The sequence below is a fragment of the Schistocerca gregaria genome, chromosome 1 (genome assembly GCF_023897955.1).
Source record: "Schistocerca gregaria isolate iqSchGreg1 chromosome 1, iqSchGreg1.2, whole genome shotgun sequence".
NCBI classification, from domain to species: domain Eukaryota; kingdom Metazoa; phylum Arthropoda; class Insecta; order Orthoptera; family Acrididae; genus Schistocerca; species Schistocerca gregaria.
This window is the reverse complement of record NC_064920.1, coordinates 725,454,005-725,466,915: the sequence shown is the minus strand read 5'-3', so window position 1 is coordinate 725,466,915 and position 12,911 is coordinate 725,454,005. Positions and strand designations below refer to the sequence as shown.

Sequence of the window (12,911 nt, the reverse complement as noted above, 5' to 3'; positions counted from 1 at the left end):
ATGTACGGCCAGTGTAGGAGATCGCTCCCCACACCATGATGCCGGGTGTTGGCCCTGTGTGCCTCGGTCGTATGCAGTCCTGATTGTGGAGCTCACCTGCACGGCGCCAAACACGCATACGACCATCATTGGCACCAAGGCAGAAGCGACTCTCATCGCTGAAGACGACACGTCTCCAATCGTCCCTCCATTCACGCCTGTCGCGACATCACTGGAGGCGGGCTGCACGATGTTGGGGCGTGAGCGGAAGACGGCCTAACGGTGTGCGGGACCGTAGCCCAGCTTCATGGAGACGGTTGCGAATGGTCCTTGCCGATACCCCAGGAGCAACAGTGTCCCTAATTTGCTGGGAAGTGGCGGTGCGGTCCCCTACGGCACTGCGTAGGATCCTACGGTCTTGGCGTGCATCCGTGCGTCGCTGCGGTCCGGTCCCAGGTCGACGGGCACGTGCACCTTCCGCCGACCACTGGTGACAACATCGATGTACTGTGGAGACCTCACGCCCCACGTGTTTAGCAGTTCGGCGGTACGTCCACCCGGCCTCCCGCATGCCCACTATACGCCCTCGCTCAAAGTCCGTCAACTGCACATACGGTTCACGTCCACGCTGTCGCGGCATGCTACCAGTGTTAAAGACTGCGATGGAGCTCCGTATGCCACGGCAAACTGGCTGACACTGACGGCGGCGGTGCACAAATGCTGCGCAGCTAGCGCCATTCGACGGCCAACACCGCGGTTCCTGGTGTGTCCGCTGTGCCGTGCGTGTGATCGTTGCTTGTACAGCCCTCTCGCAGTGTCCGGAGCAAGTATGGTGGGTCTGACACACCGGTGTCAATGTGTTCTTTTTTCCATTTCCAGGAATATATATATATATATATGGCAACCAAAGACCTGCTACGGACACAACCCACACATACCAACTCTTCCTCATAGATATTGGCAATGGGGCCGCAAGAGGGATAGCCGATACTACCCTTAAGCTAGTACCGCCAGACGGTTCAGTCTACTAATTTAATGGCGCCATGGCTCATGTACTCATTAAACGATTCATTCCATTCAACAGAAACTGTAAACCTTCAATTTCACTGAGGACACCAGCGTCTTCAGCGAATCTTTCTTTGGTATCTTTCACCCTGAATATTAATTCCATCGTAGAACTGTTATTTTTTTCCGTCGTTGCTTCCTCGATGTGTAGGTTGAACAGAATGCGCGAAACACGACATCGTTTTTTTATTGCGAGCGCTTCATTCTTCGTCGTCCATTTACATATTGAGCATTAGCAATCTGTTCCTATACATTCTCCTTTTTTTTCTCAGAATTTATAATACTTTACATTTTCGAACGTTTTCCCGTTCAACAAATCCTATGAACGAGACTTGATCTCACTATCAGTAGCAGCGTTAGAATTGTCTATTTCATGCTTTTGCCTTTCTGACAGCCAAACGGAGCGTCATTTTTCTTTTCAGCAACGTGGATGGTTCAAATCGTTTAAATGGCTCTGAGCACTATGGGACTTAACATCTGAGGCCATCAGTCCCCTACAATTTAGAATTACTTAAACCTAACTAACCTAAGGACATACATAGATGCCAGAGGCAGGATTCGAGCCTGCGACCGTAGCAGTCGCGTGGTTCCGGACTGAAGTGCCTAGAAACGCTCGGCCGCAAGGGCCAGTCAACGTGTATGTATGAGCTGTTAAGATGATTGTGCGATGATTCTCTCACATGTTTGCCGTTACATACATGCAAACATACAGACATACACAATTTCAATGTTTGAGTGGGTCAATGGATGACATTGTCTTATAAATAAAGCAGCTCCAAACCGTTAGTCCGACAGAGGTTCCATCAAGGTTTCCTTCAGTCGTCAGGTCAATGAAGCAATATGTTAATCCCACACAACCACTTCCAATTGATATTTTCTCTGCACCATTCCCAATCTTTTCACGTCTTTACTTCAACAAAATCCCTGCAACATCCCTTTCTGCTCTCACTAGTTAAAATGAAAAACTTAAATAGTCCTGCATTCTGTATTCCATACGCGATTGAAAGGCGAAGAAACCTCAATAACTGGTACGTTGCTTAGCCCACTCTGCCATAAAATGAACGTTGGTCTACAGAATACGTGCACACCTTACGTTGGCGTGGCATCGCTGGTAATCACAAGCTCTTCTAAAAGGTAAACTACATAAAACACGTTTCATTCAGTGCCCTGAGTGACAATTTACCTTAATATATTCATATATTGCTTCATTTGTGACGGTAAGCACATGGATTGTCTCCGAAAAAAACAATCAGAGCCACACATTTTGGAGTGTGATAGAATAGTACTTTATTTGTTACCAATACAAATATTGTTTTCGCCGTTTCAAAATAGTTGATATCCCGCCGCTCTCTGGGGAGCCTTCAGACACGTCTTCGGACAGGAATTCCATTGAGTGGAGTGTAATTGTCTACAGTGACGAGTGCCACTTCGAACTGAGGCCCTATCACCAATGAAGACCTCCCAGAAGATGCCCTGACAGCTGTGGGATATGAATCTGTCGTCCGCCATGCGGCACAACAACCAAGAGTGATGGTCAGGATTGCTATTCCTTTTAATAGCAGGAAAGCTTTTGATGCCATCCGTGGCACCCTTACGGAACAGCGCTAGATCGACAGCATCCTACGTCCCGTTTTGATGCTCTTCGGGACAAGCTAGATAAAACACGGCGAGAGTTTCTACTGCTTCCCTTCGTGCTTGTAGAAACTTACCTTGGCCAACAGGGTCTCCGGATCTCTTCCGATCTGAGAAAATTTGGATCATCGTGGACTGGGCCCTCCAAGCAGCTCGGGAGTCTTACGGTCTAAAGCGCCAATTGGAAAGAATTTGGCACAACTCTATCAAGCCGAAGAACTGCTTGTTTAAGGGCGAGGTCTGGACCAAGGCGTTGTAGACTTGTTCAATGTGTGATCCTCTTTGTCTTGAATAAATCATTCATTTTTTCTTAATCTGTAATCAATTGTTTGTCTGTACATTGTACATATGGGCAACGGCCTTGCTGCAGTGGATACACCGGTTCCCGTCAGATCACCGATGTTAGGCGCTGTGAGGTTTGGTTTATTTTGGGGGAAGAGACCGAACAGCGAGGTCGTCGGTGTCATCGGATGAGGAAGGAAGTCGGCCGTGCCATTTCGAAGGAACCATCCCAGCATTTGCCTGGAGCGATTTAGGGGAATCATAGAAAACCTAAATCAGGACGCGGGACTGAAACTTCGTCCTCCCGAATGCGAGTCCAGTGTGCTAACCACTGCGCCACCTCGCTCGCGCTGTCAGGTGTGGCAGGCACTTTAATGAGCGACCACCCGGGCTGACATGCGCTGTTGCCGCTTTACGGGGTGCACTCAGCCTGGTGATGCCAACTGAGGAGCTACTCGAGCGAATAGTAGCGGCTCCAGCCACAGAAAACCAATCGTAACGACTAGAGAGCATTGTGCTGACCACACGCCCCTCCTATCCGCATCCTCATTGAGGATGACATGGCGGTCGGATAGTCCCGATGGGCCACTTGTGGTTGGATCGGTCGGGGAATTAAAAGCTCAGTGGAAACCCCATGAAGCTACAATGTGCTACATTGTATATATACCTCTACATCACACCTACCGATTTCCGCCCAATTCAGATTACCTCCTTTGTTTTTTTATCCGTTTAATTATTATTTATTTATTCTTTTGTCGTAGAGTGTAGCTACAAGATACAAAAGAAACATTTGAAAAAAATTAAGATTTTTCTCTCTCTACTTTTTTCCTGTGCAAAAATTGCTATTTTGTCTAATACATCCATTCCTCGAGATTTCTGGAAGTGATTGAGTATTTTCAGATCTGCTATGTTGGTGAATGACCGTCTAGTCTTTGTGTGTGTGTGTGTGTGTGTGTGTGTGTGTGTAGCTGTGGCTGGCTCTGTGAACTGGTTGTGGGTAGAACAGTTGACGTGTTGAGTATATCACCACTGAAAATTCTTTCCTATCTGTTCAACATACAGACACGACTAGTGCTCTTTGATATGTGATGGTTATTTTTTCAACGTTGGATCGGTCGGGAAATTAAAACCTCAGCGAAAACCCGATGAAGCTTCTCGCACATCTGCTACGCAGTGTCTCTAGTATTCCCACCGATCGCGTAACGTCACACTTTTCATTTGCATACGCATAGTGAGCACGTAAAGACGCCTAGAAAAATAGTGAGAAGTGCATGCTGTCGTTCAGTTTCTTCACGTTAGGAGGTTCCGTCAGATTTCATGGACCCCTCATCACGTAATGGTCGTGCATGGCAGCGAAGTGTGGCAATTACGCATGACTCAGCAAAGTAAGAGAGTGCCACCGGATGACCTCATTCAGCGAGTGGATAAGACGATTTGAGAAAATCGTGTGTAAAGAGCAATATTGTCATGACATTACTTGACTACATTGCAACTGCAAAAAAGGCGCTCTTGCAGCGTTTTCGATGTGTTTGATCACCCACAACGAAGCACAAACTTGGCTCTCTTTGCTCATATAAACCGCTTGCTATAAGGACAGCATTATGGTGCAAAAAACAGGTGCAGGCCGGCGTAGACAATTCGTGGAAAGCACAGTTACCGTGAGGAGAGTATCGTTGTCGTCGAAGAGGCGACTATTTGGAGAAGTAGCTGGAAGATGCGGCTAGATTTTTCAAATAGAAACGTTTTCGTTTTTCGCTGTCATTTCATTGCTCTACCCATGGGACATTGTACATGATGAACTTAGAATTGTATTAATACCTTCAGCTGCTAACGGGCGTTGAATATATCAGCGGGACCAGGTGAAAATGTGTGCTCCTACCGGGAATCGAACCCGGAATGTCCTGCTTACATGGCAGACGCTCTATCCATCATTTTTTTTAATCTCTTGGTCTTAATCTTTTGGTCTATATTGTTTCTTGTATACGTTCGAGGCGGACGTCCCATGACATTCCTTCAGGTTGTTCGTTGACCCGTTCACTCAGTTTTTTATTACAGAGGGTAGCTAAGCGCTCAGACCGAACACGCTGAGCTACCTTGCCGCATCCATCTGAACTACCAAGGGCACAGAGGATACCGCGACTTCAGGGACTATTTCGCGCACGCCTCCCGCGAGACCCACATTCTCACCTTGTATGTCCACACACTACGTTCGTAGTGTACCACCCCAACAACTGAAGGTATTAATACAATTCTAATTTCGTTCTAGACGCCTGCAGGTCATCAATGGCGCCTGCTCTTTCCGACATGTCCGAAAGAACAGGCACCACATTCTTATAAGTATACTGTGCGTGACGGGTGAACCGGCCACTTTGGCCAGTGTGGATTGCACTACCTGATGTCCGGCGTGCTGTTGCAGGTGTTGGAGCCGGCATGAGGCGCGCGCCGTGGCTGCAGGCGCTGCTAGTGGGTCTGCTGGTGGCCGCGACGGCCGCTGCGCCCAAGGCAAGTATCCCCATATTTCTCTTCTTCATCATATCTAACTCACCACCCACTTCCTCTGTGTAGCTACAATCAGTGGACCTTGCTCGCTCTCTCTCAAACTTTTATCATTACAGCCTCTACGTAGACTCTGGGTGTATCGACATTTTATTTATATTTTTTTTTAATTTCGTTAATCACATTGAACGTTAACGGAAAAGACTACAACTGTGTCATTCATGATTTATGAAAGAAAATTGCTGATTCTGAACACAAAACACTTCGAGAATATCTTCCTTTTTTGTTATATATCTCTGCATACTGTCTACCACTGAGCTGGGGAAGTCGTTGGCCACTCCAGTTTGCTTAATTTGTGCATAGAAAACAAAATCAACAGGCACAATTTCAAGATATGTAGAAAATTGTGAACCTCTAGCAACACAATCTCTGCCACATCATGTCACCCAGAAGCACACAAGAAAGCTACAAGTCAAACAAAGATTTTTTTATTTTATTTTATTTTATTATTTTTTTTTTTTTCATCAGTCTACTGAATGGTTTCATGCGGCCCGCCACGAATGCCTTTCCTGTGCTAACCTCTTCATCTCAGAGTAGCACTTGCAACCTACGTCCTCAATTATTTGCTTGATGTATTCCAATCTTTGTCTTCCTCTGCAGTTTTTGCCCTCTACAGCTCCCTCTAGTACCATGGAAGTCATTCCCTCATGTCTTAGCAGATGTCCTATCATCATGTCCCTTCTCCTTATCAGTGTTTTCCACATATTCCTTTCCTCTCCGATTCTACGTAGAACCTCCTCATTCCTTACCTTATCTGTCCACCTAATTTTCAACATTCGTCTATAGCACCACATCTCAAATGCTTCGATTCTTTTCTGTTTCGGTTTTCCCACAGTCCATGTTTCACTACCACAGAATGCTGTACTCCAGACGTACATCCTCAGAAATTTCGTCGTCAAATGAAGGAGGGTATTTGATATTAGTAGACTTCTCTTGGCCAGAAATGCCTTTTTTACCATAGCGAGTCTGCTTTTGATGTCCTCCTTGCTCCGTCCGTCATTGGTTATTTTACTGCCTAGGTAGCAGAAATCCTTAACTTCATTGACTTCGTGACCATCAATCCTGATGTTAAGTTTTTTGATGTTCTCATTTCTATTCCTTCTCATTACCTTCATCTTTTTCCGATTTACTCTCAAACAGTACTGTGTACTCATTAGACTGTTCAATCCGTTCAGCAGATCATTTAGTTCTTCTTCACTTTCACTCAGGATGGCAATGTCATCAGCGAATCGTATCATTGATATCCTTTCACCTTGTATTTTAATTCCACTCCTGAACCTTTCTTTTATTTCCATCATTGCTTCCTCGATGTACAGATTGAAGAGTAGGGGCGAAAGGCTACAGCCTTGTCTTACACCCTTTTTAATACGAACACTTCGTTCTTGATCGTCCAATCTTATTATTCCCTCTTGGTTGTTGTCCATATTGTATATGACCCTTCTCTCCCTATAGCTTACCCCTACTTTTTTCAGAATTTCGAACAGCTTGCACCATTTTATATTGTCGAACGCTTTTTCCAGGTCGACAAATCCTATGAAGGTGTCTTGATTTTTCTTTAGCCTTGCTTCCATTATTAGACGTAACGTCAGAAGTGCCTGTCTCGTGCCTTTACTTTTCCTAAAGCCAAACTGATCGTCACCTAGCGCATTCTCAATTTTCTTTTGCATTCTTCTGTATATTATTCTTGTAAGCAGCTTCGATGGATGAGCTGTTAATTCCTGCACTTTTCAGCTGTTGCCGTCTTCGGAATTTTGTGGATGATGCTTTTCCGAAAGTCAGAGGGTATGTCGCCAGACTCACATATTTTACACACCAACGTGAATAGTCATTTTGTTTCCACTTCCCCTAATGATTTTAGAAATTCTGATGGAATGTTATCTATCCCTTCTGCCTTATTTGACCGTAAGTCCTCCAAAGCTCTTTTAAATTCCGATTCTAATACTGGATCCCCTATCTCATCTACATCGACTCCTGTTTCTTGTTCTATCACATCAGACAAATCTTCACCCTCATAGAGGCTTTCAATGTATTCTTTCCACCTATCTGCTCTCTCCTCTGCATTTAACAGTGGAATTCCCGTTTCACTCTTAATGTTACCACCGTTGCTTTTAATGTCACCAAAGGTTGTTTTGACTTTCCTGTATGCTGAGTATGTCCATCCGACAATCATATCTTTTTCGATGTCTTCAATTTTTCCTGCAACCATTTCGTCTTAGTTTCCCTGCACTTCCTATTTATTTCATTCTCAGCGACTTGTATTTCTGTATTCCTGATTTTCCCGGAACATGTTTGTACTTCCTCCTTTCATCAATCAAATGAAGTATTTCTTCTGTTACCCATGGTTTCTTCGCAGCTACCTTCTTTGTACCTATGTTTTCCTTCCCAACTTCTGTGATGGCCCTTTTTAGAGATGTCCATTCCTCTTCAACTGTGCTCCCTACTGCGCTCTTCCTTATTTCTGTATCTATAGCGTTAGAGAACTTCAAACGCATCTCGTCATTCCTTAGAACTTACGTATCCCACTTCTTTGCGTATTTATTCTCCCTGACTAATATCTCTTCATCACTACTATATTATGATCTGAGTCTGTATCTTCTCCTGGGTACGCCTTACAATCCAGTATCTGATTTCGGAATCTCTGTTTGACCATGATGTAATCTAACTGAAATCTTCCCATATCTCCCGGCCTTTTCCTAGTATACCTCCTCCTCTTGTGATTCTTGAACAGGGTATTCGGTATTACTAGCTGAAACTTGTTACAGAACTCAGTTAGTCTTTCTCCTCTTTCATTCCTTGTCCCAAGCCCATATTCTCCTGTAACCTTTTCTTCTACTCCTTCCCCTACAACTGCATTCCAGTCGCCCATGACTATTAGATTTTCGTCCCCCTTTACATACTGCATTACCCTTTCAATATCCTCATACACTTTCTCTATCTGTTCATCTTCAGTTTGCGACGTCGTCATGTGTACCTGAACTATCGTTGTCGGTGTTGGTCTGCTGTCGATTCTGATTAGAACAACCCGGTCACTGAACTGATCACAGTAACACGACCCTCTGCACTACCTTCCTATTCATAACGAATCCTACACCTGTTATACCATTTTCTGCTGCTGTTGATATTGCCCCATACTCATCTGACCAGAAATCCTTGTCTTCCTTCCACTTCACTTCACTGGTCCCTACTATATCTAGATTGAGCCTTTGCATTTCCCTTTTCAGATTTTCTAGTTTCCCTACCACGTTCAAGCTTCTGACATTCCACGCCCCGACTTGTAGAACATTATCCTTTCGTTGATTATTCAATCTTTTTCTCATGGTAACCTCCCCCTTGGCAGTCCCCTCCCGGAGATCCGAATGGGGGACTATTCCGGAATCTTTTGCCAATGGAGAGATCATCATGACACTTCTTCAACTACAGGCCACATGTCCTTTGGATACACGTTACGTGTCTTTAATGCAGTGGTTTCCATTGCCTTCTGCATCCTCATGTCGTATATCATTGCTGATTCTTCCGCCTTTAGGGGCAATTTCCCACCCCTAGGACAAGAGAGTGCCCTGAACCTCTATCTGCTCTCTTTGACAAGGCCGTTGGCAGAATGAGGCTGACTTCTTACGCCGGAAGTCTTCGGCCGCCAATGCGGATTATTTATCAAAATTTAGACAGTGGCGGGGATCGAACGCAGGACCGAATACGTTTTGATTATGAATCAAAGACGCTATCCCTAGACCTCGGGTACATTGATCACTATCATACACAGACCAAACAGCACCCCATCGAATAAACAGGACAGGGAGAGAAAATTAGAAATCATTAAGCTACCTGTATTGATAGACAGTGCGCAGATATAAATAACAAAAACAAGAAAGAAATTCATAACTCTTTAGAAGGAACCAATAATACAAATGTATTGACAGCATACCTTTCGTAGTTAGGTCACGTAAGGTGAAAGTAGGTTTATATGTAATTTGAAGATGAAGGCGGTGGGTGTGGGGGGAGGGAGAAAGGAAAGAAAAGGGAAGAGATTACTGACGTCAGCTACATCAGGACAACACGCAGAATAATAGGCGACGAGGGAAAAAGTGCAGCGGTATGGGATTGGAACCCGGGATCTCTTGCTTACTAGGCAGGTGCGTTAACCACTGCGCCATTTTTTTTTATCAGAACGACTTGGTGCTATCAAGACATTTCAGTAGACCATATTCAAATCATCGTGTAATATAAGCTACAAACGCGACAAAGAATTAATTATGATAACAGAATAATAAAAAAAAGAAAAGATAAAAAAATCAGAGAACATACCAGACAAGCCACCGCCAAAAGCTCACATGATATGTATCAACAATTATTTTTATATATGCTTTTTAGTAATTTTGTAATTTTTTAAATTAATGTTTTTAATTATTTTTATAGTTTGTAATAGAATGTACAAGTAGAAGGAAAACGAAACCAGATTACATTCAAAATAGCAAATTAAGAAAAATCGCAATGTTATTGCAAGGATTGTCGACGCTCACTTGTATCTATACTTCTTCTATACACATTTTACAGTAGAACAGGAGCGAACAATACGAACAGGGAAAACAGGAGAGCACAAGCCGAAGAAAATCATAACGAAGAAAAACACTTATCAGAGAAATTAAATTAACCAACACCTTGCCGATGGAAAACAAAGTTCAACGTGTTGAAGAGATCTCGAAATCGTGGCATTCGCAAACATCGAGGGAAGCGGAGAAACTTGGGCCACGTAATAAGCTTTGCATAAGACATATGCACCCAGTATTCGGACTTTCTAGAGCATAGTAAGAACTCTTTCATGCTCTAGTATAGCTCCTTGTATCTTGTCTGTAAATGACTTCCAGTTGAGCGTCGCCCTGTTTGAGTGGACAACGATCAATGATAATACCGAGAGACGCACACCGATGCACCGCAGTAGAGCATGGAACAATCGTGTCATAGAAAACTCGCAAGGGAAAAATCTTATATTTACCTTTATTAAGTTTTACACCTGAACTTCGACAAAAATCATCGTCAGGTTACCTTTCATTCGGAAAGTGGGTGCACTCAGCGACTGTTATGTGACTTGTAAATTATAGAGTGCAGCAATCAGTCGCCCTTTTTTAGATTTTACTACGAAAATCCAAATTTCGGCTAATAGCTAGCCATTCTCAGGGCACTATTTGCTATTCTCAGTGCATGAGTCCCTGTTGTTCGCGCGTCAGTCACAGTTCTTTCAATACTAGTAGTATGACACACGCTCCAACAACAGGGACTTAGATGCATTGAGAATAGCAAATAGTGCATTGAGAACGGCTAGCTACTAGCCTAAATCCGTATTTGCGTAATAAAATCTAAAAACGGCGACAGATTGCTGCACTCTATAATTTATTAGTAAAAAAATCATCGATTACAGCCTTCAGTCGAGGTATCTCAGCAGGATTGCGAAGTAGAACCATCACGTTTTCCGCGTATGCACTAACAGCTATAGTCCCGCCGGAAAGCGTCCAACCTGTCAGCTGGGATTCTAGCATCGGATTCAGGGGCTCCAGAGACAACAGAAAATAAGTCATTGACAGCGGGCTTCCTTGAGGAACTCCCCTACGGGTATTTATTGTGGGCGGCACTCACCGTGGGTCAACAATGAAACCAACTGCCTCCAGAATCCGAAGCAGAAACTCGTGATTAACACGATCAAATGCCTTATCGAAGTCTAGAAAAGCAAGAGCACAAAGAATGGATGTTACAGCAGCAACCGAAACCACGTCATGACACTTGACTATAGGGGTAAGAATGGTACAACCAGCAATCATCAGCCATCATCAGCAATCATCTCCATCAGAGCCCACATCCTGCTGTTAACTGCCCTCGCCACAGTCTTACAATCAAAGCTTAACAAAATGGGCGAAAGCTATCAGGGGCAAACGGTCTGCGGCGGGGCGGTGTCGCTCGTCTGCGTTTTTGTTACCGCTGTCGTTCACTTCACCTACCTCGATAGGATTCTTGCCGATATCCCTTCACTCTGTGGTAGCAGATACGTGCTAGGCAGTGTAAGGCAGCGTGGATGAATCCAATACCTAAACGTATCACGCAGAGGCCGCGCAACTCGAAAGTCAGTTCCTGAAAGTTCATGATTAAAAAATCGGGCGTTCGGGATCTTCAGTCTACTTGCAGAAAAGCGTTTAAAATTAGATTAACTCTGCTTTTTATTAACATTGATTGACATGAAATGGCTATCAAGTCCGTATTTAATATGGTATAACGTTATCATTCATAGTTCACTGTCTGTAAAACTAATATTCAGTCGAAAAGCAGCCAGAATTTTGGTAAATCCGACGCGACTAATTTTCTCGTTCTGCCAGTCACAGACCCACAACTATTCGCGAATTAAACATTCGGTCGTTTCAGTGGTCTTATTCGTAAGAGGTTCTCACCAAACTATTCCGTACAGAGCACGAACGCGCCACGTGGAGTTGTTACTACTACCAGAAAGTACACACGCTTATATCTCTCAAACTATTTAATTTAGAAACCCAAATTTTCATTAAAATGTTCGTAGCTCCAGTCGCTTCAGTCACGATATATTCGTACCGAAATTAGCTCACTATTTCCTCATCTTACAGAGTATCTTTAAGGAGCGATCTGACATCGTGTTATCCGTAGCAAGCGAATCTTCTCAAGGTAGTCTCAAATGTACCCACTCCGGTTTTCGCGCAGGAACAGCTTAATTCTGAACGGCTGTTGATCTAAACGACCATTCAGGACGTCCCTTCCAGATCATTCTCGTGGCAAATCTTGCCTTATCCAATCACTGATCTGATAGTAATTGAAGCCATCAAAACTTCAGATTCTTGTATTTTGTTTAATCAAAATCAACGAAGTGAGAAATATTCTTCAAATTGATAAATAAACTTATTGTGCCTCTAACTTCCATTCTAGCTGCTTTTACAAAAGCAAGCACACACCGACATACGTCACCTGAGTTTTGGTTGCAACATAATTTTCCCACGGTTCGTTTGTACAAGCTTTTACGAAAAATGAAATACACTCCTGGAAATTGAAATAAGAACACCGTGAATTCATAGTCCCAGGAAGGGGAAACTTTATTGACACATTCCTGGGGTCAGATACATCACATGATCACACTGACAGAACCACAGGCACATAGACACAGGCAACAGAGCATGCACAATGTCGGCACTAGTACAGTGTATATCCACCTTTCGCAGCAATGCAGACTGCTATTCTCCCATGGAGACGATCGTAGAGATGCTGGATGTAGTCCTGTGGAACAGCTTGCCATGCCATTTCCACCTGGCGCCTCAGTTGGACCAGCGTTCGTGCTGGACGTGCAGACCGCGTGAGACGACGCTTCATCCAGTCCCAAACATGCTAAATGG

General features: G+C 44.1%; 1 protein-coding gene across 1 annotated transcript in view; it reads left to right on the top strand.

Annotated features, from left to right (window-relative positions):
- The window catches only part of LOC126266799 (follistatin-related protein 5-like), a 719,134-nt gene that overhangs the window by 152,644 nt on the left and 553,579 nt on the right, over nucleotides 1-12,911 (top strand). Inside the window, exon 2 of the mRNA XM_049971343.1 lies at nucleotides 5,375-5,460. Within this exon, the coding sequence (XP_049827300.1) occupies nucleotides 5,389-5,460 (72 nt within the window). The 5' untranslated portion in view covers nucleotides 5,375-5,388. The remainder of the gene's footprint in view (nucleotides 1-5,374; nucleotides 5,461-12,911) is intronic.